This window comes from Schistocerca piceifrons, chromosome 7 (assembly GCF_021461385.2).
Source record: "Schistocerca piceifrons isolate TAMUIC-IGC-003096 chromosome 7, iqSchPice1.1, whole genome shotgun sequence".
NCBI lineage: Eukaryota > Metazoa > Arthropoda > Insecta > Orthoptera > Acrididae > Schistocerca > Schistocerca piceifrons.
Genome location: NC_060144.1, coordinates 260480022 through 260507900, shown reverse-complemented (window position 1 = coordinate 260507900; position 27879 = coordinate 260480022). Strand labels below are relative to the sequence as shown.

The 27879-nt window shown below is 43.4% G+C and overlaps 1 protein-coding gene across 1 annotated transcript in view; it reads right to left on the bottom strand.

Annotated features, from left to right (window-relative positions):
• The window catches only part of LOC124804754 (tryptophan 2,3-dioxygenase), a 406660-nt gene that overhangs the window by 215729 nt on the left and 163052 nt on the right, over positions 1-27879 (bottom strand). The window contains exon 2 of the mRNA XM_047265061.1: positions 1234-1406. Coding sequence (XP_047121017.1) covers positions 1234-1406 — 173 coding nt within the window. The remainder of the gene's footprint in view (positions 1-1233; positions 1407-27879) is intronic.

The following is a 27879-nucleotide window of genomic DNA, read 5'->3' as shown; positions in this document are numbered from 1 at the left end:
CTTTTTTTGTTCTCATTCCTAATAGAAGATTGGCAAAATGAATACTCGGGCTATGCCGGGCTTGTCAGCTAGTAGAATAATAAAGTCTGAGTACAATTTAAAGAATACACTTCACATTAACTGAGTTGTAAATGTATCATCGAAAAGCCTTTAACACGAGAAATGACTTACGACCTGATGTGTTTAAGTTCAAAGGGAACTGATTAGTAGTGTATCTATGTGCTTGCTAAGTACTTCGTGATTCTTTACGCACTTTGTAGTTCGTTTCGCGAATTTATTTACGGATTTCAGACTCATTTTAATATGCTCAAAACTAGGCCTAACTTTTACTTTCTTGGACGTTAATTGCTATTTATTCTGATAAAAGACCTTTTGATCTTGTCCTTACTTCTATGCCTCGCGTGTATCCATCACATTTATCTTTCCCGGCTACAACATGTAGTACTTTATCATGGCTGCCTGTAACGCTTTCTTCCTTATGCACCTATCTTAACCTACAGGTAGTACATATTCCATTACGTTTGTTGCAATATTCAGCTGCAGATACCACTTCTACGTCATCAGTGAATAGCATTGTGCTAATTTTCTGTCCCTGACAAGCAATAGTTCTTTAAATCCCTCTTCAATGAACTTTGCTTTCCATTTTTCCTGGTTTTGACTTCTCATACAAATTTATCAGTGCATACTACTTTAATTCACTTTGAAGATGAGAATAGACTCCCGTTTTGCTGTCTAAGAGAAGGAAAAACATTCTGTATCAGCTCATATTACAAAATACATGCCAGCCGCTTGTGCGAGTAAACAGAAGACGATCTGTTTCTTTGATCAAAAGTAAGGCGAGGCGCTAGATTTGGTCAAATAAATTTGACGAAAGGCAACATTTGACAATTGTTTCTTTTTACACTACATCAAAAGATACCGGCCTTAGAAAGCATAATCCGTGTGGAGGGGAATTCCGCTTCCGAAGCATAAGGCACACACTTTTGACAAGCCATAATAGGTCGTGGCAAGGGAACAACAACCAATATCTGGTCCAGGACAGGAACGCAAGATTGTCCAATCTCCTCCAAAGCTCGCTGACGTAATTGATCAGATACTGAAGCTTAGTTACGGGCACGCGCGCGCGCGCGCGCACACACACACATACCCTAACACACATGCGTGCATCATATTGCCGCTCCCAATGCACCCATGCGGCAGAGTTGCGCCTATGAGGCAGCAGCACAGCCCTACCTTGGTGGGTGACGATGAAGAGGTGTTCGTCGTGCACGACGACGCCATTCTGCTCGCTGAGAGGCCGCTGGGCGTTAAGCACCTTGTCCAGCTGCAGGTACTCGCCGTACAGCATGCCGGCCTGGGAGTCCAGCACCAGACCCTCCTGCCCGCTGCCGCCGCCCCCATCCATCCTGAAAGCACACGCGGTCACTGCAATAAATAATCAGGCCGTCACTAGCGCAACGCAGTAAAATCTCGCTGTTAGCTGGTCTTGTGTTTAATTATTTATTGTTCTTGACAGTTTACATTGATAATCCGCTATACAACAACTACACTACTGGCCAGTAAAATTGCTGCACCACGAAGATGACGCGCTACAGACGCGAAATTTAACCGACAGGAAGAAGATGCTGTGATATGCAAATGATGAGCTTTTCAGAGCATTCACACAAGGTTGGCGCCGGTGACGATACCTACAACGTGCTGACATGAGGAAAGTTTCCAACCGATTTCTCATACACAAACAGCAGTTGACCGGCGTTGTCTGGTGAAACGTTGTTATGATGCCTCGTGTAAGGAGGAGAAATGTGTACCATCAGGTTTCCGACTTTGGTAAAGGTCGGATTGTAGCCTATCGCGATTGCGATTAATCGTATCGCAACATTGCTGCTCGCGTTGGTCGAGATCCAATGACTGTTAGCAGAATATGGAATCGGTGGGTTGACGAGGGTAATACGGAACGCCGTGCTGGATCCCAACCGTCTCGTATCACTAGCAGTCGAGATGACAGGCATCTTATCCACATGGCTGTAACGGATCGTGCAACCACGTCTCGATCCCTGAGTCAACATATGGGGACGTTTGCAAGACAACAATCATCTGCACGAACAGTTCGACGACGTTTGCAGCAGCATGGAATATCAGCTCGGAGACCATGGTTGCGGTTACCCTTGACGCTGCATCACAGACAGAAGCGCCTGCGATGGTGTACTCAACGACGAAACTGTGTGCACGAATAGCAAAACGTCATTTTTTCGGATGAATCCAGGTTCTGTTTACAGCAGCATGATGGTCGCATACGTGTTTGGCGACATCGCGGTGAACGCACATTGGAAGCGTGTATTCGTCATCACCATACTGGCTTATTACCTGACGTGATGTTATGGGGTGCCATTGGTTACACGTCTCGGTCACCTCTTGTTCGCATTGACGGCGCTTTGAACAGTGAACGCTACATTTCAGATGTGTTACGACCCGTGGCTCTACCCTTCATCCGATCCCTGCGAAACCCTACATTTCAGGAGGATAATGCACGACCGCATGTTGCAGGTCCTGTATGGGCCTTTCTGGATACAGAAAATGTTCGACTGCTGCCATGGCCAGCACATTCTCCAGATCTCTCACCAATTGAAAACGTCTGGTCAATGGTGGCCGAGCAACTGGCTCGTCACTTGATTCATGACCTGTGGTATCGTGTTGAAGCTGCATGGGCAGCTGTACCTGTACACGCCATCCAAGCTCTGTTTGACTCAATGGCCAGGCGTATCAAGGCCGTTATTACGGCCAGAGGTGGTTGTTGTGGGTACTGATTTCTCAGAATCTATGCACCCAAATTGCGTGAAAATGTACTCAGATGTCACTTCTAGTATAATATATTCGTCCTATGAATACCCGTTTATTATGTGCATTTCTTCTTGGTGTAGCAATTTTAATGGCCAGTAGTGTAAAATGAATACTAGAAACAAGAGTAATGTTTTTTAAAAATTAAAAGTTAGCAAGCATGGTGTAGAGTTGTATATCGCTTACATGAATTATAAATAAACAAATTCTATCGTGACACAGTTGTGTATTTTTCACAAAGATCTGTCATGATGGAACTTGTTTACTCGAATTATTTAAAAAAAAATACCTCCGGTTATCCCGTCTGATAATGACTTAACGACCTAAAATGTCACTAAGAACAAATAAAAGGACATTGTAAGATTAACGATCTGTAGAATAATACTATCGTTTAGAAAAAAAAAACAGCATAAAAGGAAAACTTATGTACCACTGCCGGTTTCTTGTGAGTTACATACTGAATTCCGCAATTCTTCTACGTATAAATTATCAAGGAAAACATTTTTAAATGCTGTGTACAGGATGTATAAAAAAGAATCATCCGATTAAAAAAAAATCATAACTGTTATGTTATTTGAGATATGTGTGTGAATATCGTACTGTTGGAAACAGCAAACTTTCGAGTTTTATATGGTTTCTGCTAGGTAGCAGCTGTGTGCGCCCATTTCAGTTCTAGTAAAAATGGTATCGGGATAACAGAAATAGTTTTGTGTACTACGTTTTGCGCAAATGGGGATCAGTAATAACGGTTCAGCGTGACTTTCGTACTAGGTATGGTGTGGATCTTCATAGAGTATAAAGCATTTGACGATGGCACGAACAGTTGCGAGAAAAACGTTGTTTGCATAAAGATAATTCGCCGGGTCCTCCCCGAGTGTCTGACACAGATGTCGAACGCATCGCCGTAGTTTCACGAGGAGTCCGCAGAAATCCGTTCGCCATGCAGCTCGACAGGTCAGTGTGTTCCCGATGCCCGTCTGGCATGGGTTGCATCGACGTTTACACGTGAAACCATACAAAGTTCAGCTCCTGCAAGCTCTTCGTGAAGGTGACAAACAACAACGTGTGGAGTTCCGTAATTTCGTTCTTTACAAGATGCAGTATGACAGTTTCCTTCCACTCCTAGTGTTTAGTGACGATGCAACATTCCATTTAAATGGAAAGGTGAACCGTCATAATGTGAGAATACGTGATACCGAACAACCACATGAAGTTGTACAACATGAGAGGGACTTTCCAAAATTTTGTGTAATTTCAGGGGAAAAGATGTATGGTCCCTTTTTCTTTGCCGAGAAGACTGTTACATGAAGCACATATCTCGATTTGGATGAGAACTTTCTTATCCGACAGCTTGAGACTGATTCGAACGACTTCATTTACTAACAGGATGGGGCACCGCCACATTGGTATCTGGAAGTGCGGGAATTTTTAAATCAAAGGATTACGAAACGATGGATCGGCCGCACTGGACCAAATGTTTCAGCCTTACGTTACTGGCCCCCAGCGTCACCGGACCTAAATGCATGTGATTATTTCTTGTGCGGGTTTATAAACGACTCTGTTTATGTGCCTCCATTACCAACAACAGTGAATGAAGTGAGACATCTTATAACAGCAGCTGTGGAAGCTGTAACTCACGACATGCTCCGTGCAGTGTGGGAATAATTTGAATACCGCATTGACGTATGCCGTGCGTCTCTAGAGGGGAATATTAACCACCTATGAAAAGGTATGAAAAAACTTTTTGAGTTTCCCGTTCACTAAAAAACAAAATTCATTGTATATGTTTAGTAGTTTCAGAAATATAGACATACCAAATCGGATGATTCTTTTTGATACTCCCTGTATATTACTAACAAGGGAACCGTACGAGCTTCTTCTCATCGATTTGATTTGTGTTGAAAGTGCGTGTAGAACACGACTAGGACTTTAACATATGTAAACAGGAAGACACAACTGTCAACCGTTTATGGAAAAAAACAGGATTGAACATTGTAGGCGTACTCATGCTGTATGCTTTGCAGCGTTGCTAGTTAACGGAGTCCGCTGCTGAGCAAGTAAGTGCCTTGTTGCATAAGCACAAGGTCTCTGGACCGAATCTCATTTTCTTGTCATTCCCATGTATTTCCAGCAACAGATTTATTGTGATAGTGCAAAGTACAAATACTTAATAATTTTCTTACTGTATTCCTAATCTGTAACATGAAAAAAGAGAGACAGTTTTTTTATCTTAAGGAGACTGGAAATGAAGAAGGGATGTACTAGAAATTTCAATCAAATCACTATAGTCATGTTATTCATATTATTGTATTTACATTTGTGACAAGTATAATGTGTAACATACGCAGCACTGCATGAATCAAGATAAGACTGATCGCAGAAACATAGAGAACAATAGTTATCGCGACATACTGATGTAATGAACGCCCAGTTTTAGCGTGTCCTTAGATTATTCAATGTGTCTCGTGCAAAATAAACTTGCTTTAGAATCATAAACGGTTCTCGATCGTCACACAATAATGAAGCCTATCACCAGTATTGGTGCAGGCAACTCACAAAAAGAATCAGGTTACCTTCCATTAAGAACGTGGGTGCACTCAAAAACTGTTGTATGACTATCAAATGATAGAGGACTGCAGTCAGCCGTCCTTTTCTTGCGGGTTTTATTCAGAAAATCTAGATTTCGGCTGTTGCCTAGCCATTATCAATGCACCATTTCATAGTATCACTGCAGTTCTAGTTCTTAAGTTCCCTGTTGTTCGTGCTTCTGTCACAGTTCTTTCAAGAGTACTGTATAATGATTATACAGTCGCTGTTTACGTATACAGTATGTATATACAGTAGGGGAAGAACTGTGACAGATGCCCGAACAACAGTGGACTGATGTACTAGAATATGCATTGACACTATGAAATGGTGCATTGATAATGGCTAGGCAATAGCTGAAATATAGACTTGCCAAATGAAACCTGCAAGAAAAGAACGACTGATTGCTGTGCGCTATCATTTGAAAGTTACAAAAAGAAGTTAAGACCTGCAGCGAGATTCGATCGACAGACATTGCTCTTACGGGATTGCGTCAACACGAGCGGCCCTACAAAGCGCACAGCATTAGAACGTCTATAATTTTCAAACTCGATTTCCTCAGAAACGGTTGAGAATTGTGTCTTTCTGTTAACGAGTGCTGAAATCCCAGCCGTACCCTAAACACTCTATCAATACGAATGAAATCGGTGAGGGGAAGATTGTACTGTCCCACTTGTAAGCAACTATCCTGGCGCATGGACTACGCAACAAGTTGCAGGCTGCCTATCTAGCGGCTTCTATCTACATGCCTATTTACATGATTACTCTGCAATTCACAGTTAAGTGCCTGGCAGAGGGTTCATCGAACTGCCTTCAAGCTATTTCTCTACTGTTCCACTCTCGAACAGCACGCGGGAAAAACGAACATTAAATCTATCCGCTTGAGCTCTGATTTCTGTGGTTTTATAATTATAATCATTTCTCCCTATTGTAGGTGGGCGCCAACAAAATATTTTCAAACTGAGGAGGAAGTTGCTGACTGAAATTTCTTGAGAAGATCCCGCCGCAACGGGAAACGGCTTTGTTTTGATGACTGCAACCAGAAATTCGTGTATCACAACTGTCGCACTCTCTCCCCTATTTTGTGATATACAAAACGAGCTGCCCTTCTTTTGACCTTTTGGATGGCCACCGTCAGCCATATTTGATGCGGATCCCACACCGCTCAGCAATACTCCAGTAAAAAGCCTAATGTAGGTAGTCTCTTTGTAGACTTGTTACATTTTCTATGTGTTCTGCTAATAAATAGCAGTCTTTGGTTTGCTTTCCACACTACATTATCTGTGTGATTATTCCAGTTTAAGTTTTTCGTAAATGTAATCCCTAATCATTTAGTTGAATATACAATCCCTACATTTGTGAGATTTATCGTGTAATCGAAATTTATTGGACTCCTTTTAGTACACTTTACGTTATTTAGAGTCAATGCCATTTTTCGGATTTTACGGATATCTTGACTAAATCATTTTGGAATTTGCTTTGATCCTGTGATGCCTTTAAAAGAACGTAAATGACAGCATCATTTGCAAACAATCTTAAAGGGCTCCACAGACTGGCCCTTAATCGTTTATTTGGATCAGGAACAAAAGAGGGCCTATAACACTTCCTTAGAGAACACCAGATATTACACTACTGTCCATTAAAACTGCTACACCACGAAGATGACGTGCTACAGACGCGAAATTTAACCGACAGGAAGAAGATGCTGTGATATGCAAATGATTAGCTTTTCAGAGCATTCACACAAGGGTGGCGCCTGTGGCGACACCTACAACGTGCTGCCATGAGGAAAGTTTCCAACCGATTACTCACACACAAAGAGCAGTTGACCGGCGTTGCCTGGTGAAACGTTGTTGTGATGTCTCGTGTAAGAAGGAGAAATGCGTACCATCACGCTTTTGGCGTTGATAACGGTCGGATTGTAGCCTATCGCGATGGCGGTTGCGGTTTATAGTATCGCAACATTGTTGCTCGCGTTGGTCGACATCGAATGACTGTTAGCAGAATATGGAATCGGTGGGTTCAGGAGGGTAATACGGAACGCCGTGCTGGATCCCAACGGCCTCGTATCACTAGCAGTCGAGATGACAGGCCTCTTATCCGCATGGCTGTAACGGATCGTGCAGCCACGTCTCGATCCATGAGTCAACAGATGGGGACGTTTGCAAGACAACAGCCGTCTGCAACAGCCATCTGCACGAACAGTTCGACGACGTTTGCAGCAGCATGGACTATCAGCTCGGAGACCATGGCTGCGCTTACTCTTGACGCTGCATCACAGTCAGGAGAGCCTGCGATGGTGTACTCAACGACGAACCTGGGTGCACGAATGGCAAAACGTCATATTTTCGGATGAATCTACGTTCTGTTTACAGCACCATGATGGTCTCATTCATGTTTGACGACATCGCGGTGAACGCACATTGGAAGCGTATATTCGTCATCGCCATACTGGCGTATCAACCGGCGTGATGGTATGGGGTGCCATTGGTTACACGTCTCGCTCACCCCTTGTTCGCATTGACGGCACTTTGAACAGTGGACGTTACATTTAAGATGTGTTAAGACCCGAGGCTCTACCCTTCATTCGATCCGTGCGAAACCCTACATTTCAGCAGGATAATGCATGACCGCATGTTGCAGGTCCTGTACGGGTCTTTATGGATACAGAAAATGTTCGATTGCTGCACTGGCCAGCACATTCTCCAGATCTCTCACTAACTGAAAACGTCTGGTCAATGGTGGGCGAGCAACTGGCTTGTCGCAATACGCCAGTCACTACTCTTGATGAACTGCGGTATTGTTTCGAAGCTGCATTGGCAGCTGTACCTGTACACGCCATCCAAGCTCTGTTTGACTCAATGTACAGGCATATCAAGGCCGTTCTTACCGCCATAGGTGGTTGTTCTGAGTACTGATTTCTCAGGATCTATGCACCCAAATTGCGTGAAAATGTAATCACATGTCAGTTCTGGTATAACATATTTGTCCAGTGAATACCCGTTTATCATCTGCATGTCTTATTGGTGTAGCAATTTTAATGGCCAGTAGTGTACTTCTGTTTTGCACGATGATTTTCAATCAGCTTCTGACAAGATATCACGAATCCAGTCGCGCTACAGAGAGGATAGTGCGTAGGCACACAACTTGATTAGAAGTCGCTTTTGAGGAGCGGTGTCAAAAGCCTTCTGGAAATCTAAAAACATGGAATCAATTTGATATCCCCTGTCGATAGAACTGATTACTCCGTGAGATTAAGGAAGCAGTTATGTTTCGTAGTACGATATTTTCAGAATCCATGTTGGCTGTGTGTCAATAAACCGTTTTTTTTCGAGTTAATTCGTAATGTTCGAACACATCACATGTTCCAAAATCCTACTGCAAATCGACATTAGCTATACGGGTCTGTAATTCAGCAGATTGATCCTATTTCCTTTCTTGGATACTAGTATGACTTGTGTAACTTTCCAAAGCTTGGGTGCTGATATTTCGTCGAGTGAGTGGTTGTATATGGTTACTAAGTATGGCGCTATTGTATCAGCATACTCTGAAAGAAACCTAACTGGTATACAATCTGAACCAGAGGTCTGGTGATTTCAGCTCCATCGGTAAACCTGGGCTATACAAGGAGGCAGAAATTTGATTTTCACTATTTCATGCAAGCAGTGACCGAAATTAAAAATTTTAAATGTTTTCATAATCTTCTCATTAAGAGGCATAATCTTATGTTAAAGTTTTAACGCAGTAGGACAAGCTTTACAGACGGAAACTTAAACCCGGGTGAATTTAGTGGGCTACGATACAAGGATGCAGCAGTGCGACATAACGAAGATTTGGGTTGGTACGGCAAGTGTGCAAGGATAGCCTGGACGTTTCATAGCGGTCCGCGCTGCGAAAGGTGGTTATTCAGGCTTCTGACGGATGTTCACGTTAATGTAAGTGGATAGCGTATCGTCACATATTTGGTACATGGATCTTTTCCGTCTCTACTCGATAACTATAGCTACTCCTGATGTACTGGTCATTCAGACATCCGCACCAGTTAAGGTATTATGTTCCTGCTGATCAGAAGTAGTGACGAGGAAATCAACATCGGACTGCATAGATCAGATCTGACGTACAGGAGAGTGGCTAATCTGCGCAGGGCTCTGGCTTCTCTATTACTGCGCTATTCCCAGAAGGCGTGTGGGTGAGAAGGCTACATGCTGAAGGCCACACAAGTGGGAAACTTACGAGTACTTGTTTGCATCAGAGTCGGACTACTTTTAAGAGGCGACTATCGTAAGGAGAATGTTTTCACTAGTGTTTTCTCCCACCTTTTTATTATCTGCCAAATCAATAAATTTATTAGTTAACTAAGTAAATACATTAAATGTTAACACCATGTTTTACCAAACAAAAAGCTTTGCATACAGGCAATTAACAATTCACACACATTTAGATTTTGGAATGTGTAATAAATCCCGAACTATGGTTCGTGATACGGTCAAAAGTTTGCTGTTACACAAATTAAAATATTTAAAACCCGTTCATTGGCAGGACCTCAGAACACAAAAAAAGGTTTGTACACACTGTTGAACCAAATACTTAAATAACTTTAGCAGCTTGTCTGTGTCGTCAAGAACGTTGCTCTTGGAGGAACGTTTTATAAGATTCTTGTTAAGTCCTGGATTGGAAAAGCCAGTCGCAGCTGAGTTGCACTTGAATCAGGTGCTACACTGTACGTCTATCAGCTCGAGTTGGAAGTAATGAGATACATCAGCAGCCAAAGGCGAGAACGGTCCGACGAATAAATCGAAACAAATTTCCAGTTGTGCAAAACCTTGGAATCTCTTTGAAAACTAATGTTGAAATGTTTCAGTTACTGAAAAGTAGTCTGTCTCACTTTGAGTTGCATGCCATGCTCGAAGTCATGAACTTGATGCTGATTTTTACGTAGATTTAATTCTTATCTTCTCCGCCAAATCCGTCACCTAATGAGTCTCCTCTTGCGTGAAGAGACGAAATGAATTCAAACAACTAGTGATGTCGACCATAAAAGATTTTGCCTCTGCTTCATTTATCCTTTGTTTTTCTCCCTAAGGCTGCCTTCTGTTCAGCCGGTATTCATTAACATTTGTCAGTCAGTAGTAGACGTTTTAATTAAATTCGAATGAGCGTTTTTCTAGCTCATAGTGGTGCGATATCATATTAAGCACTTTGCATGGCCTTCAGACGATACGAAAAGTAGGAAGATTCACATTACGCCTTGAATGATGTGCTGCTCAATATTTTCTTTATTTGGACATATGTGTAGACGCTATAGTACTAAACCAGAACGTCACTCTAACCCAGCTGGTATTGCTAGCAAATTGCTTGGGGTGTGACAGCGCGACTGCATCGCTCTAACAGCGCTCGGTTGCAGCTTTTCAGTTCCTCTCCCCACCCCCCACCTCCCCCAAATCCCGCGCCACTCACTGTCAGCCTCAGTTACGCAGCGCTCAGAGCGCTATGTAGCAGTTCTCAATTGGGAGACAGCACAAACTGCTCCGCCCCCCCCCCCCCTCACAAACAGCTGACATCATCTCTCACAAATACTGAAGATACGAAAGTGAGAGGCTGCTAAGGGCCTTCGAAAAGACCTCTATGTGAGCCCGCCCTCCTGTCTAAAAGGAGGGAATAAGACATGCCCAAAAAATAAAAATCTCAACGAAGACAGTTCGCTGCAGTACTAAAATGCATTTCGCTTATCGCGAGCTTGCACCCTCAATCAATCCAAACTACCATATACACACATCAAAAAAAGTTTTGCATCAGCTCGTTTCCCAGAGTTCCGGAACCTTCAAAGAAAATTGGAATAGAGATCAACATAAACATTATTTTCGTCCTTTTTATTGCTCATGAAAATCAAACATTGCATATTGTACCACCATACAGCGAGACCTTCAGAGGTGGTGGTCCAGATTGCTGTACACACCGGAATCTCTAATACCCAGTAGCACGTCCTCTTGCATTGATGCTTGCCTATATTCGCCGTGGCATACTATCCAAAAGTTCATCAAGGCACTGTTGGTCAAGATTGCCCCACTCCTCAATGGCGATTCGGCGTAGATCCTTCAGAGTGGTTGGTGGGTCACGTCGTCCATAAACAGACCTTTTAAATCTATCCCAGGCATGTCGATAGGGTTCATGTCTGGAGAACATGCTGACCACCCTAGTCGAGCGATGCCGTTATCCTGAAGAAAGTAATTCATAAGATGTGCACGATGAGGCGCGAATTGTCGTCCATGAAGACCAATGCCTCGCCAATATGCTGCCGATATGGTTGCACTGTCGGTCAGAGGATGGCATTCACGTATCGTACAGCCGTTACGGCGCCTTCCTTGATCACCAGCGACGTACTTTGCCCCACATAATGCCACCCCAAAGCATCAGGGAACCTCCACCTTGCTGCACTCGGTGGACAGTGTGTCCAAGGCGTTCAGCCCGACCGGGTTGCCTCAAAACACGTCTCTGACGATTATCTGGTTGAAGGCATATGCGACACTCATTGCTGAAGAGAACGTTGTGCCAGTTCAAAAATGGCTCTGAGCACTATGAGACTCAACTGTTGAGGTCATAAGTCCCCTAGAACTTAGAACTACTTAAACCTAACTAACCTAAGAACATCACACACATACATGCCCGAGGCAGGATTCGAACCTGCGACCGTAGCTGTCGCGCGGTTCCAGACTGTAGCCCCTAGAACCGCTCGGGCACTCCAGCCGGCACGTTGTGCCAGTCTTGAGCGGTCCATTCGGCGTGCTGTTGAGTTCATCTGTACCGCGCTTCGTGGTGTCTTGGTTGCAGAGATGGACCACGCCATGGACGTCGGGAGTGAAGTTGAGTATCATGCGCACAGTTTGAGATGCAGCACGACGTTTTGTGGCTGCACGAAAAGCATTTTCAACATAGTGGCGTTGCTGTCAGGGTTCCTCCGAGCCATAATCCATTGGTATGGGTCATCCACTGCGGTAGTAAGCCATTGTGCTGCCTGTCGAGGCTTGTCATCGGCTGTTCCTGTCTGTCTGTATCTCCTCCATGCCCGAACAACATCGCTTTGATTCAGTCCGAGACGTCTGGACACTTCCATTGTTGAGAACCCTTCCTGGCACAAAGTAACAATGCGGACGTGATCTAACCGCTGTATTGACCGTCTAGGCATGGTTGAACTACAGACAACACGAGCCGTGTTCCTCCTCCCTGTTGAAATGACTAGAACTGATCGGCTGTCGGACCCCCTCCGTCTAATTGGCGCTGCTCTTGCTTGGTTGTTTACATCTTTCAGCGGGTTTAGTGAAATCTCTGAAGAGTCAAAGGGACTGTGTCTGTGATACAATATCCAGAGTCAATGACTGTCTTCGGAGTTCTGGGAACCAGGGTGATGCGAAACTTTTTTTGATGTGTGTATAACACACCTATCTTTCTTTTCATTGGTTATTAATTCATTTATACTCACGTTTGTTGATTCCCAATCAGGTTTCAGAATCATGACAACGACTAGTCATAGACTGTCATTGTCAATTTCGTCAGAGGTCTGTCTTCGCCTTATATTTATTTGACGAGAAACTTCTACCTCAAATATTGAAATTTACTTTAATTCAACTGTAACCGACAAAGATGTAGTGCCCAAACTGACGTACGAAAATTTGTGCTGAATCGCGACTCGAACCCGGATTTTCCACTTATCGCCACGGTCGCCTCACCACTTCGGCTGTTCAAGCACGCTACCCGGATCGACTCAAACTTCCGTATGTCTCACACCTACCCATTTCTTCTGAAACTGTAGTTCGGCATGAAATAAAAATATATATATAAAGCAAAGACAGGCCTGTGACGAAAATGACGACTCGTTCTCCCGATACTAAAACCTGCGCGGGAATCACGAGATGTCCTCAGACAGCCTAAGTGGTAAGGCGACCGCTCAAGATAGGCGGTAGGTCCGGGTCAGGGTTCCAGTCCGGTGCAAATTTTCGTATGTCGCTTCAGTCATAACGTCTATAATTATTACAATTGAATTTCAAGAACAAATATTTTAGTTTTTGCAGCATATTCATTACAACGTATAGATTTACTATCGAAAATTCCATTGAAACAAGCTAGTCGCTACCGAGACTGAATATCTCCGCGTTGAGACGCGACTGAAGTGCCTGCCCTTGGACCAACGCATCAAATCCCCTCCACCATCGACAGCGCCACGGCGACCGACAGTGCCCACTAGTAGCTGGAGAGCGTCAGACGCACAATAGCGGCGCTCCCCTCCCCGACGTACTGTCCTTCAAGGTCCTCTGCCTTCAGCGAGTCTGCAGCGCTCATGCAGCACGCCCGCAAACAACACGCGCGGTGCGGATCTGTTTCTGAGGCTCTTAATTCCAGCCCACACGTGCGGAAAGAGTGCCCTCCCGCTCTAGTAAGTCGATCCACTAGCAAGGTGAGGGGGAAAGGAGGAGGGAGGGACAGTTCAGGGTCCGCTAACCGAAACCTGGCCGCGCTCTGACCTTCGTCGCGTACCCTGGCCCGTAGCGTCTGTGTTTACGTCATCCTCGTCTGCCGTCTGTATGACAAAGCCTAGCTACTGTGCAGAAAAAAATAATTGCAACTCACTCAAGGAGGACAAGGTCATTTTATTGACAAGTTTTTCAGAATTCGAAAAAGTGCAATTCATAATCTCGTGTGTGCGACAGCGCCTTCTTGTCCTCTTTTTGTTAGCAATTGTGTCGTCTAATATGCTTTTTCCGGATTTGCCAAATTTCATTTTATTACTAGCCGGAGAAGACCTGCTTCGTACGGTTCTTTTTTTAGTTTGTTTTCTGCGAACGTTCCAGAGCACTCGAGAACACTCGACAGCAAAGTAAAAATGAACATTCAGGAAGTCGTAAAGGTGTAGTATGCTACGTGTAATATTATCCAGTATTCTTAAATACACTGAAGTATTCAAGACTACCCTAATTTGAAATAAAGTAATCCGCCAATCTCATCTCTGTATATCACCGAGAACGTTCCAAAACATTCGAGAACGTTATAAAAATTCAGGGACTTTATAGAATATTCTGAAATCTTGATCATTCTAGAATATTTTAGACCATCTGAAGACATGTGTTAAGAGTCAAATATATTCGAAAAACTCGACAAAGTTAAATATCGAACTTTTTCGAACATACGTTAATGCGAAAGAGACGAAGAATGTCGCGGTGGCCACCACAATGTTGTAGCGACTACTTCAAACACTCACATCCCCAGGAACGTAGCAGCTATTACCGCAAAATCACTGTAGTACACAACAGGGGAACCAAGGGTAGCAACTGATACAAAATCCTGAGATTGAAGCTGGGTGTTGTATACTAAAGAATCAAAATTTAAATACAGAAGATGTAAAGTCGTACTAAGTCATCATACTGTAAATACCGCTGGATTTAACTTAGTGAATGAAAATTTTGCTTTGTCCTCACTGTTATTTCATACTTAATTAACTTTTTCTATTAGAGTACTTGCTTATGAACTGAATTTTTCATCTTGTTATTTGGTGTGTAGATACACCAATTCTTTGGGTTTTGCATCCATAGAGCAAGCTATATATGACTAACAGTGAGAAAACCATAAATCTTTCAAATTAATACCACAACATTTCTCTTCGTGCCTTGTTTATAGTGATACTAAATGCTAATCCTATTGAAAATTGCAGTCTTTTAAACTGAAATGGTATTTCGGTAGATATGAGAAGAATCCTCGGAATAAATGCTGTTTTTGCTTTATGTTGATGCCTGTTCACGACCATTTCTTGTTTGGAATTTTTAAATTAATGTCGTCAGCGACTTCACTTCTTACTGCTCTCTATCAGATAACCGGCTTGAGTAATTTTGAACAATTTTCGGAAAAACTTTAAGTACATCTTCATTTGGACTGTTGACAGCGTTACATAAATCACTTGTAAGTCCAATTTGGCGAGATGTACACTCAATGAAGTGTGTGCCTTCACTAATTTACAAGAGTTTTTCGACAAAATGTTCCACATATTCATCACTGGAAAGTTGATCTTTATATTTGTTCTTTTTTTTGTATATTCCTCACTCAAGACAGAAAAAAGATTTCTTCAGACATGCATTGATTTCATCCTCTGGGGTTTATTTTGGGATAGCTGGAAGCGTTTGCCGAAAATGTCCAGAATGTGTAAGTAATGCACCTCTCATTGATACCGGATTTCCTTGGAGATGTAGAACATTCTCGAAACTTCTGGAAGATTCTATAACATTTTGGAACAACTTCTGGAACATCTCAGTCTCGGCCACTTAGGCACTGGATTCCAAACTACTTCACCTTCCCAAAACTGTCCATTAGCCATATCTTCCAACCAACGCCTACAGTTCCAAACATTTTTTATGGATGGGGGATGGAGGGCTAGCGTCCCCTGTAGCGCCCGTGGGGAGCTATAGCGGCATGCACGGACAAACCAGGCTTATATTTGTAGGTTGCCGTGAACAAATTTCCTCTTTAGACTGCCACATCTTAATCAGTTCGAAAACAAAACCTTCTACATGAACGGAGGATGGAGGGTTACCACACCATGTAACACCCATGGGGCTGCAAAATCCGCTTAGACAGTTTTGGCAGCACGCACAGAAATACCACACCTACTTTTATTATATACAGAATGTTTCCGTAAGAGCGTACAAAACTGTAACATGACATAGAGAATGCTCCACTGAACAGTTTGAGGTAGGGAGCCTGCGACTGGACAAGCCAGCTTAACGAGATATGGAAGTAAACTTTGTCTTAGCATTACTGTTTTCCAGATTATTTACAACTAACATGCGTTGTTTACGCGTACTGTGCTTTTATTTACATGTAAATTCTTTATTTCCTGCAAGGAAACAAGGACGAGGCGCCTGATTACTAGGAAGTCATGTCCGCCCCCGGTGGCTGAATGGTCAGCGTGACGGATTGTCAATCCTCTGGGCCCGGGTTCGATTCCCGGCTGGGTCAGGGAATTTTCTCCTCCCAGGGTCTGGGTGTTGTGCTGTCCTCATCATCATCCTATCATCCTCATCAACTGCAGGTCGCCGAAGTGTCGTCACATTGAAAGGCCGGCACCCAGCGAACGGTTTGCCCGACTGTGGGGGCCATAGCCATACGATTAAATAAACTAGGAAGTCATGATGCAGGTTTTGTTTACTTTACTTGTGTATAAGGTGGCTCTGTTGCATCGTATTTACATTTTTCTATGACAGAACGTGCCATGAATCAACGACAGACCCATTCGTTACTCAGTGGTATTCCGAGGCGTACAGTACAATACGACAGAGAAGTGCAGTTTCGCAGAACTCGCTGACATGCACCTTGTGTATCGGAAGTACGTTGCAATGCTGAAAGGCTGTACAGGAAACGACTTCCTAACAAGTATCATTCGTCACGACAAGTGTTTATTTCTCTCGAGCGACGAATGCGGGAGACTGGTTCACTGCAAAGAAGAAATGAGGAACCTGGCAACACTCGCTCATCCGATATTCAAGAGAAGTTGCTAGAAGGTGTTGCAGTGGGCCTCACTATAAGTACTCGTCGTATTGCACGTGAAATAGGCGCTGCACATACGAGTACTAGCGTGTGGCGAGTACTCCAGGAGCAATGTTTATGACTGACTCTGCACCGAGGGTGGCACTGTGTCATTGGTTGTTCCAACAATGGATTGATCGACCAGATTTCCTCCAGATCGTGCTGATTCCTGACGAGGCCTCATTTGGTCGTGATGGTATTTGGAACAGCAGGAGTAGCCATGCGTGGGTGAGAAAAACCCTCACGATGTAGTAGAGTCACACCATCAAATACGTTTTGCTGTGAATATCTGGGCCAGCGTTGTGGGTGACAATCTCATTGGGTCATACTTCTACATGGCCGTTTGAAAGACCACCTGTACTTGAAGTACGTGCAAAGGGTTCTACCGGAGTTGTTGGAGAACGTAACATTGTCTGTTCGTGAGACGTCGTGGGTACAACATGTCGGTGCACCGCCTCACTTCAGTGTGGATGTCCACAACCATCTCAGTGCTGTATTTCCTGGTGGCTGGATTCGAAGGGGAGCTCCTGTTCCATGGCCTGCGAGGTTATCTGACCTGAAGCCCCTTGATTATTTCCTATGGGGATATCTAAAGCCACTTGCGTATGAGACCCCAGTGGATACGTAGATGGATTTAATTGCCAGAATTGTAGCTGTCTGTGATGTGATTCGAAACATACCAGGGATATTTGTCAAGGTGCCTCAGAATCTTGTTTGCCGATGCAGTGTTCGCATTGAGGTTTACGGCTGTCGGTTTCAGCACATTTTGTAAGATACAGTACGAATGGTTCGTTCGTTGTGCCGTAATGGTATTTACAGTTAACTGTAAGTAATGCAAATAAAAAGTACACAGTAATGTGATTTTATTCCTATCATCTCCTTAAGGTGGCTTCTCCGACCCAGGTTCACTACCTGAAATTGTTCAGTGGAGCATCCTCTACATCCCGTTAAAGTTTTGCACGCTCTTACGGAAACATCCTATATATTGATTTAAATTTTTGACCAGATGCACGTCCTGACTGCACAGTCGTCAGCGTAGCCTAAGGAAGGGAAATCTTGTGCGCCATCTGTCTGTAAATCGCGCCAACTTCGTTCTGTGTGTCATCGTATTTTAACTGTTTGTGTGTCGTACACTCAAAGGCAGAAATTGGGGCACAGCCCACAATTTGGCTGAACGACAGTAGAAAACTCTGTCGCGTGGATTCTATCAGGAAATGGCTCAGCTCCCTGTCTCGAAAGCGAATGCGCTTCGAGCTACGCTTTAGGATCAGCTACCATTTGTGGAGAATTAGACTTAATCAAAATAAATTGTTATACAGTACATTTGATACAATACGGGTACAAATACGAATAAGTTTTGCTGTTAACTTCTTTTGGTAGGAGTTGAGGGTCATGTAAAATTTTTTTGAAGACATCATAGTTATGTATTTGATCTATCACAGTTTCGGCCGCCCGGCCATTATCATGTGGTATAACGGTATTTACAAAAAGAAGTTACGTGATTGACCAATACGGTAACAGTCGATTGTGCGAGAAACACAATTCTTTTAAATTCACTCCGTAACACTAAAATTTTAGTCATGCTGCGCCATAATCTTAACGGCAATTCGAGACTTTCTAACGACAATAATACGTTATATGAAGTGAATGCAATTCGTGATATGAATACTGGACTTGCCTTTTCTTTCCTGGTTATTGTTTCCTCTGCCATAATGTTGTTTATAAACTTATTTGCGAGGGGATATCGGGAATCTTTGCCGAATTTAGAAATTCATTTGGCAAGTTAATGCTTTCGCCTTGGTTCATGATTATATCAGTGTATCTGGAAAAATTTTCTTCCCCTCGTACCATACTGTGCATCCGCTGATTTTGTTGTTGTTGAAGGGTACGTCATGTTTTGTTGCCAAATGTTTGCCCACACAACAATATTATGTTTAATATTAACGCATGCAACAGTCAGTGCCAACGTAGTTGCTGCTGCCAACCGACCGCGTGGTGGAGTGATGCCGGGGCTGGACTTCAGTTACGTAATTTTAATTCGGCATGGTACCACGGTACTATAGGTTTCAATTTTCATTGTTGACTGTGCGTTACTCTAGCATGTTACAGTAATTTTATGCTTCTGAAGAAGGCTAGACTATTCTAGTCGAAACTTGGTAAAGACCAGAAGATGTTCGGAACTGAGGCGGATTTTTCAATATATTCGTCCATCACAGTTGCTGACGGGGCTGTAATATGCTAAAAATCCTTAAATATTATGTTTTTTTGCAGCTTCTTTCTATTAGGGTACACTTTTTCGGTGAATTGTTCTGTGTCTTTCTTACGTTACACGGTTCATCGGTTAAGATGATTTTGTCGTTTTAAGGATCAATGCGATGTGTGTCGTTTCCAAATTGTATTTCAGAACACTCGGGAATATTCTAGAGCATTCGAAAACTTACGTTAACTTTCGAGAATATTCGTAAAAGCACGTGCACATTACAGAACATTTTGAATTTCTGTCTTTTAAAAATACGTTGATGCAAAAGAGTGACTAGACGTCGTGTTGACCACCACAATGTCACGGCGACCACTTGAAACACTCATATCCATTCAATCACAGCTGATACTACCGCAAAACCACGATAATGCACAATCGGGAACGAAGGATAGCACCAGACATAAGAAGCAATGGTTGGCGCTGGGTAATTTTGGAGGTATGCTTCAATACCTTTTGCTTTTTCTTGCTAACTTGTCACCTACCTCTTACAATGATGTGTTCATAACACAGCATGTCATCTGTAGCTATCGTCACTGAAGTTTACTACCTTAATTAATTAACCTTCTCATTAATAATTTACAATTTATGGCTGCCGTGGGATGTTCAGCCGGACCAAGATTTGTTATATAATTTGTCTTGGTCTATTTCGTAGCTCGTTTGAGGTTTCTCAGTAACATAATTATAAAATCCTCTACTATTGTACGTGCTCCACACTTTTACTCTGCGTGCACCTCTTACGCCACAACCTCGTCTGGAGCACTGAAGTGCTTAGCGCCAGTGCAGCAAAACGACTTCGTAGAGAGCGAGGTGCAGTCATTATGGTGACTACGCACTATGAAATAAGAAGACATACTCAGAGTGCAAGAGCGTTTATTCAGTATGCCGACGCTGCAGAATACACTCGCCACTGCTTCTGAAAAGCGGAGTTGAGACACCATTCATATAGGACAGGGCATTCAGAAAAGCTGATGAAAATAGAAAAGCATGACAAGTGAAGTCACTATTGTTTCACGGAGACGAACATACGCCCTAACTCGTTTTGTTTTCCGAGTTGCAGTGCTGGCGAGAGCAAAAGCAGCCGGCCTGGTTTACATACAATGAGGTGAGAAATGTCGTAGGATAGCAATATGCATATACCCAGATGCCGGTAGTATCGCGTAGACAAGGTATAAAAGTGTACCGCATTGCCGGAGCTGTCAGGTCATGCACACGAAAACATTTCTGACGTCATTATGGCCACACGACAGAACTTAAAGTACTTTGAACGCTGAATGAAAGTTGCAGCTAGGCCCATGAGATCGTTAGGGAATTGAATATTCCGAAATCCATAGTGTCAAGATTGTGCCGGGAATACCAGATTACAGGTATTACCTGTCACCAATGACAAGGCAGTGGTCGAGGGCTATCACTTAACGACCGAGAGCAGCGACTATTACGTGGAGTTGTTAGTGCTAACAGACGAGCAACACTGCGTGAAATCAATGTGGGATGTACGACGAACGTATCCATTAGGACAGTACGGCGAAATTTGGCATTCATGGGCTATGGCAGCAGACGACCGACGGGAATGACTTCGCCTGCAGCGCCTCTCCTGGGTTCGTGACAATATCGGTTGGACCCTAGACAACTGGGAAACCGTGGCCTGGTCAGATGAATCCAGATTTCAGTTGGTAAGAGCTGCTGTTAGGATCAGAGTGTGGCGCAGACCCCGTGAAGCCATGGACCCAAGTCGTCAACGAGGTACTCTGCAAGCTGGCGGCGGCTCCATGATGGTGTGGGCTGTGTTTACATGGACTGTACCAGATACTCTGGTCCAACTGAACCGATAATTGACTGGAAATGGTTATGTTCGGCTACTTGGTGACCATTTTAAATTAGTGGACTTCATGTTCACAAACAACAATGGAATTTGTATGGATGACAATGCACCCTTTGACCGAGCCACAATTGGTCACGATTGGTATGAAGAACAATCTGGGCAATTCGCACGAATAATTTATCCACCAAGATTGCCCGACGTGAACCTCACTGAACATGTATGGAACAAACGGAGAGATCTGTTGGTGCTGGAAAGGTAACACTTTCGCAGTTATAGACGGCTACAGAGGAAAAATGGCTCAATATTTCTGGAGGGAACTTCCAACGACTTTTTGCGGTTATGCCACGTCGAGTTGCTGCATTAGGCTGGACGTATGGAGGTCCGACACGGTAATAGGAGGTATCCTCATGTAAATACTACTCGAATCAGGCCCTCTCTCTCTGTGTGCCCAGATGTCTCAGACACTCTAACTTAGAGACGAAGATCTTCCTCAGTACAGAGTGAGGGAACCAGTCGTCTACTCTGGGCTTAGGTTCCAGAAGCTACGGGTTGCCTGGCGTCTTCACAGCGCCGAGTTACCTCTTTGGCGACTACCTCCTGAGGGCGTCCAGCTCCCCAGTGGGACTCGTGCTCAACTCCGGACTGGTAGTTGCCCGGTTACCGTGTCACTGCTCTCTGGTCCCTATGGACCACCTTATCGCTGACGAAAGCGCAGGCTGGGCACCCGCCTTCGACGTAGATCGTGTTGGGTGCTATGGTTTTAGTACTATCCTTCTTTGTGCTGCATTCCACGGCCTGAGGTAGGCATGCAGCCTGGAAGTGGCTGGCATTTAACAGCCGTGGCGCGTGGTCCCTGTCAGCTGCTGCTGTCTTGCTGATAGCAGAGGGCGACACTGTCAACCCACGCCGTTGCCAAAGAGGTACTGATGACGGCAGCTCGCTGTGTTTTTGCAGTTCGCTACGTCTTCCCAGGACCAACGGCTCCATACGGAACCACACCTTTGTACATAATATGAATAACAGTCTACTTCATTCACGGATATCTTACTAGCTGTCTACCGCTCGATTCCGATCACCACCAGCAGTCTTAACCCACGTCTAGATGAAGGAAATGGTACTTTATCCTGATAACTTTGTGCAGTCATTTCTTCCATCACTGTTGGGGGTCACTTACAGTCCCAACACAGTTATTAAAAAATTAGATCTTTATGACAGACCAGTGATACATCCAAATAAGAACACAATGCTCTAGCTTTCCATCTACACTGTACAAATCTAATAATCAGCAGTGAACACATATAATATAAACACAGCACTCGTATTTCGCTAAAGAAAATACTTATAGTGACAATGAGAGACTAGTGGGAGTGTTAAGCCAAGGCGACCGCGGCGCTTAGTGTCTTCATTCGACAGGAGGTCACAGTCCATATTGTCACATGTATTCATTCCGGGAGATACCGTGAAATGGTCTCTGGCCTGATCCTGGGCATAGGCGCAGGAACTGTTCGCCAACACCTCTGCTTCCCTATTCCAACAACAGGTTTCGAACTGGCTGTATCCGGATGCCTCATGTGGCTGCTTTGTTTTAGCAATTGTGTGCTACGTATTCGTCCTTGTGTGACTTTCAGCGGGGGTAGATCGCAGCTAGTTACAGAGATTACAAGACTGACAGTGTTGTACATGCCGATTATCAAAATGTGAAGAAAACCAGTGCTAGATACAACTTGAGGTAAAGAAGGTAAGATGTTTGAAATGCAGAAGATCTTGACGTACTGTTGGCATATGGAACACTTGTGGCGTCACAAGTCGACCAGTGTCTCATGCAACCTGCCGCTGCATCCATAATTCGTCGCGAGCTGCACAAACTGAACGTATGCAACCTGGTGGCAAGATAATGAAAGACGGATCAATAATGAATTAAAGATACTGGTATGGTCCGATGACATGTTCTGACGTTATTTCCTACAGAGGTCACCTGACGAATTGTCGCGATCCTTGAAAACAGTCGCCAGTGTTAACGAGGAGATCCTAGCCTATAGAACTTTTTTTGAACGGATCGGTCTCTCGGTATTAGTCATAGGTGCGCTGAAGCTGTGATGGTCGATTTCCGACCAGTAATGTGGAACTTTGCATTTTCGTGTCTCACCTCTTCGCATTTAGCGTTGCCAGAGCTATTCGTTACGTAGGACTAGCATTTTTTGTGGAATCCCTCTGCACCACCTACGTACTTCTTGTATAGATGCTTATGCTGAAAGACAGAAAATACTCGACTACTGAACTTTAGTGTTGGTTCCTTGGGATTTCTCTTTTCCGAAGATTTATTCAACTGTTTGAGACCACTACAGATGTTCCTACCATAGGAAGCATAGTCATCTCAATTTCCAGCGTTAGCCTTTCAATAGAGATGTGCCGACCACCTGCAACGCCTAAAGGTTCAAAAATGGTACAAATGGCTCTGAGCACTGTGGGACTTAACATCTGAGGTCATCAGTCCCCTACTTAAACCTAACCAACCTAAGGACATCACACATATCCAAGCCCGAGGCAGGATTCGAACCTGCGATCGTAGCAGTCACGCGGTTCCGGACTGAAGCGCCTAGAACAGCTCGGTTACGGCGGCCGGCGCCCAAAGGTGGCGCGCAGACCTTCCCGTTACGGCTGAAGCTTATCTGTCGAGCTACTTACTTCGTACCGTTAAGCAAAATTACTGCGTTAGCTTGGGCCTTCGGTCAATAGGTTTTATGCGGATCCACTCCAAGAATAAGGATTAGACGATCAAGAGCACATCGTGCTAAGAGCATAATAATAACATGAACTTCTTCTCCAAAGTCGACAATGCACCAGTTGACGCCTCTTCTTTTGAGGAATGGTTTGACCAGAGTGTGAATCACGCAGTACTTATCCTCGATTATTTTTGGTTTGGTTTATGTGGCTGGCTAGAGTGAACACTTGCCACCTAATCCTACTCGAATATTACGAGGATTATGTGTTGGGTTTGAGAGCATAGAAAGCTGTACGAATTTTCTGTGATAGCACTAAATGCTGGCCTGAATGGTGAATAAGTCGAAGTTCCTTTAGAAACAACTGTATTCAACTCATCCACGACAAGATACATCTATACGAGGGAGTTAACGATCTTTCAGTGCTTCATTACAATATATGAAATAAAGGAATATACTCAATAACTTGTGGTCAGAGCTGACTGCAGTCTTGGAGAGTCTTTTTTGAGTTAAAAGACAGGCTGTACATTTACGAAAATAAAAGCGATTACATGTGAAGAGCATTACATGGTAGTGGTACCAGTACATAACAAATATTTTTTCAAGTAACAGTAGAAAATCTATTGTTGAGAGAAAGTTTTATGATGATATATGGCCACTACGACGAAATAAGGGGGAATTAGCACATAAAATAAAAGTGGAGAAATGTCAAAATTATCAATGAAAAAGCTACTGGGTGTAAAGATCGAATAAAGTAAACGAAGTACAGATATGTAAAGACGCCACGGAAAAACATGTTAAAGCAGGAGGGAAGCCAGTGTACCTGAAATGTCTAAAAATAAAATCGCGGGAAACAGAGATGAACACAGTAGGTTATTGACCCAGCTAAAAGAAACGGTGCAGTGGTTTGAAAACGACAGCCTAGAAAGATGTATGTTTAAAGTAATAACATAAAAAAGTAGCAGGTAAAATTACAAGGTACTAACTACCAGGTCAGGCTTCGCCCGGGTAGCATTAAGTATCCACGTCCAGACGTCTTGATTGGCTAGCGTATTTCGTTTGGGGGCCACGAATAAAATTCAGAGAACAACTTTAAGTAAGCGTATAACTTCACTTTTATATAACTCATGCTATATAAGCAGCACATACTAGGTAAGTTGTCTGGAGGTATGAATGTTATGCGTTCCACGTTGGACTGGCGTTTTGAATAAAATCTCATGGAAGTGATGGAAGCACGTCGTCATATAAGCAATATATTTACATCGTATGTAAATACTGTACGCGAATCGTGGGTGTATGAGTGTGTGAGTGATTCAGTGTGTATTCGAGGCTGGCTAAGTTGGTACAAATAAAAGAAAAAATAAAAGAAAAACACGCATGACGTACATGTTTAGCTCGTGTTACAGCACACTTCTTGTGAAGCTTAGTACCCACAGTGATGCATTGTTGAGACTCATTGCCGCAATTCTTTGTCTTGGACTCTTTATGGCAGACATCTTCGCTGTAGTACGGAAAGAACGTGTTCACATCTCGGTTTGATTCAAGAAAAGCAGAAAACTGAACGTTGTTTCACCTGCTGCGCTGTTGAAAGAACACATGTCTGTAAACGAAGCAAAGTAAATCAAGTACATTTTTGGAAAACGTTTTACTTGGAGCATAAAACATAAAACATATCGTATTTTGGGTACACATGTTTTTTCGTTGTTGGTCATATTTGCTACAATACTTCAAAGTTGAGAAACTCACTGCCCATTGTTCGAATCAATTGCAATGCATTAAGAGTGTGAACAGCAACTGGTAATCTCAGTGAAGCAGAAATTGTCAGTCTGAGACTGTCGTCATATTTCGAAATGAGTCCCTCAACCATCTGTAGAAGTATTGCCAAGTCTTGGTTATTCATTCGCAAGAAATTCCAGAATCCTATGCAAGAAGATTGTGGCCACGTCTGTGTGATCTTTGAAAGACCTAAATCTCTTTCTCGCCAGTGGAGATTCGTTTACCAGTGTTCTGTATAATTTTAAAGTGTCCAAACAAATGATATATTTCGCCTCAGGACGCGGAGAATCATATTCGCATGTATGTTTGCTCAAGGGAAGCAGAAAGCTGAAATGTAAGTCATCTGTTGCGCTGCTGCGAAACTTACTTTATATACATGAAGTAAAGCTGCATCCAATGCTCTGTTTTATTCCATGCACGAATAATTAAAAACTACAAGTTTTGGACTCACATGTTTTTTCGCTATGCATTTGTTCTGAAACGACTGCAATCAACTGCATGTCACTTAGGTGACTTGCACGTCCTTAAGCAATTATGCAACTGGCAAAAGGGTAGCTACAGTATAAACATGGAATCCGAGCCACGAGATTCTGTCGTATCTCCACGTTATCGAGAGGTGAACGCTAGGTTAGGGGGCAGACAGAAAAAAATTACCCAGCTGGGATTAGGACCTACAGTCTTTCAGTTTCCAGCCAAACGTTCTACCATTAGACTATCACACAAAGAGCGAATTATCGATGGTAGACAATGAAACCTCATAACTCCATCCGTCTGTGAAAACCCTTAATTCCAGTAACCAGCATATCCTATGTCAAAGAGATATTTGAAAGTGCATGAATTTCTCTATCTGTCATTAAGTAGGATTCTATTATTTTGTTACAAATGTAGCAATTTTATATACATCTACATCTATATGGATACTCTGCAAAACACATGTAAGTGCCTGGCAGAGGGTTCATAGAACCACCTTCACAATTCTCTATTATTTTCGCATAGCGCGCGGAAAGAACGAACACCTGTATCTTTCCGTACGAGCTCTGATTTCGCTTATTTTATCATGGTGATCGTTTCTCCCTATGTAGGTCGACGCCAACAAAAGATTTTCGCATTCAGAGGAGAAAGTTGGTGATGGGAATTTCGTGAGAAGATTCCTCCGCAACGAAAAACGCCTTTGTTTTAATTATGTCTAAACCAAATGCCCCCCCCCCCATCCCCCCCGTCCATGGACCAAGGACCTTGCCGTTGGTGGGGAGGCTTGCGTGCCTCAGCGATACAGATAGCCGTACCGTAGGTACAACCACAACGGAGGGGTATCTGTTGAGAGGCCAGACAAACGTGTGGTTCCTGAAGAGGGGCAGCAGCCTTTTCAGTAGTTGCAGGGGCGACAGTCTGGATGATTGACTGATCTGGCCTTGTAACAATAACCAAAACGGCCTTGCTGTGCTGGTGCTGCGAACGGCTGAAAGCAAGGGGAAACTACAGCCGTAATTTTTCCCGAAGGCATGCAGCTTTACTGTATGATTAAATGATGATGGCGTCCTCTTGGGTAAAATATTCCGGAGGTAAAATAGTCCCTCATTCAGATCTACGGGCGGGGACTACTCAAGAGGATGTCGTTATCAGGAGAAAGAAAACTGGCGTTCTACGGATCGGAGCGTGGAATGTCAGATCCCTTAATCGGGCAGGTAGGTTAGAAAATTTAAAAAGGGAAATGGATAGGTTAAAGTTAGATATAGTGGGAATTAGAGAAGTGCGGTGGCAGGAGGAACAAGACTTCTGGTCAGGTGACTACGGGGTTATAAACACAAAATCAATAGGGGTAATGCAGGAGTAGGTTTAATAATGAATTGGAAAATAGGAATGCGGGTAAGCTACTACAAACAGTACAGCGAACGCGTTGTTGTGACCAAGATAGATACGAAGCCCACACCTACTACAGTAGTACAAGTTTATATGCCAACTAGCTCTGCAGATGACGAATAAATTGAAGAAATGTATAATGAAATAAAAGAAATTATTCAGATAGTGAAGGGAGACGAAAATTTAATAGTCATGGGTGACTGGAATTCGAGTGTAGGAAAAGGGATAGAAGGAAACGTAGTAGGTGAATATGAAAGAGGAAGCCGCCTGGTAGAATTTTGCACAGATCACAATATAATCATAGCTAACACTTGGTTTAAGAATCATGAAAGAAGGTTGTATACATGGAAGAACCCTGGAGATACTAAAAGGTATCAGATAGATTATATAATGGTAAGACAGAGATTTAGGAACCAGGTTTTAAATTGTAAGACATTTCCAGGGGCAGATGTGGACTC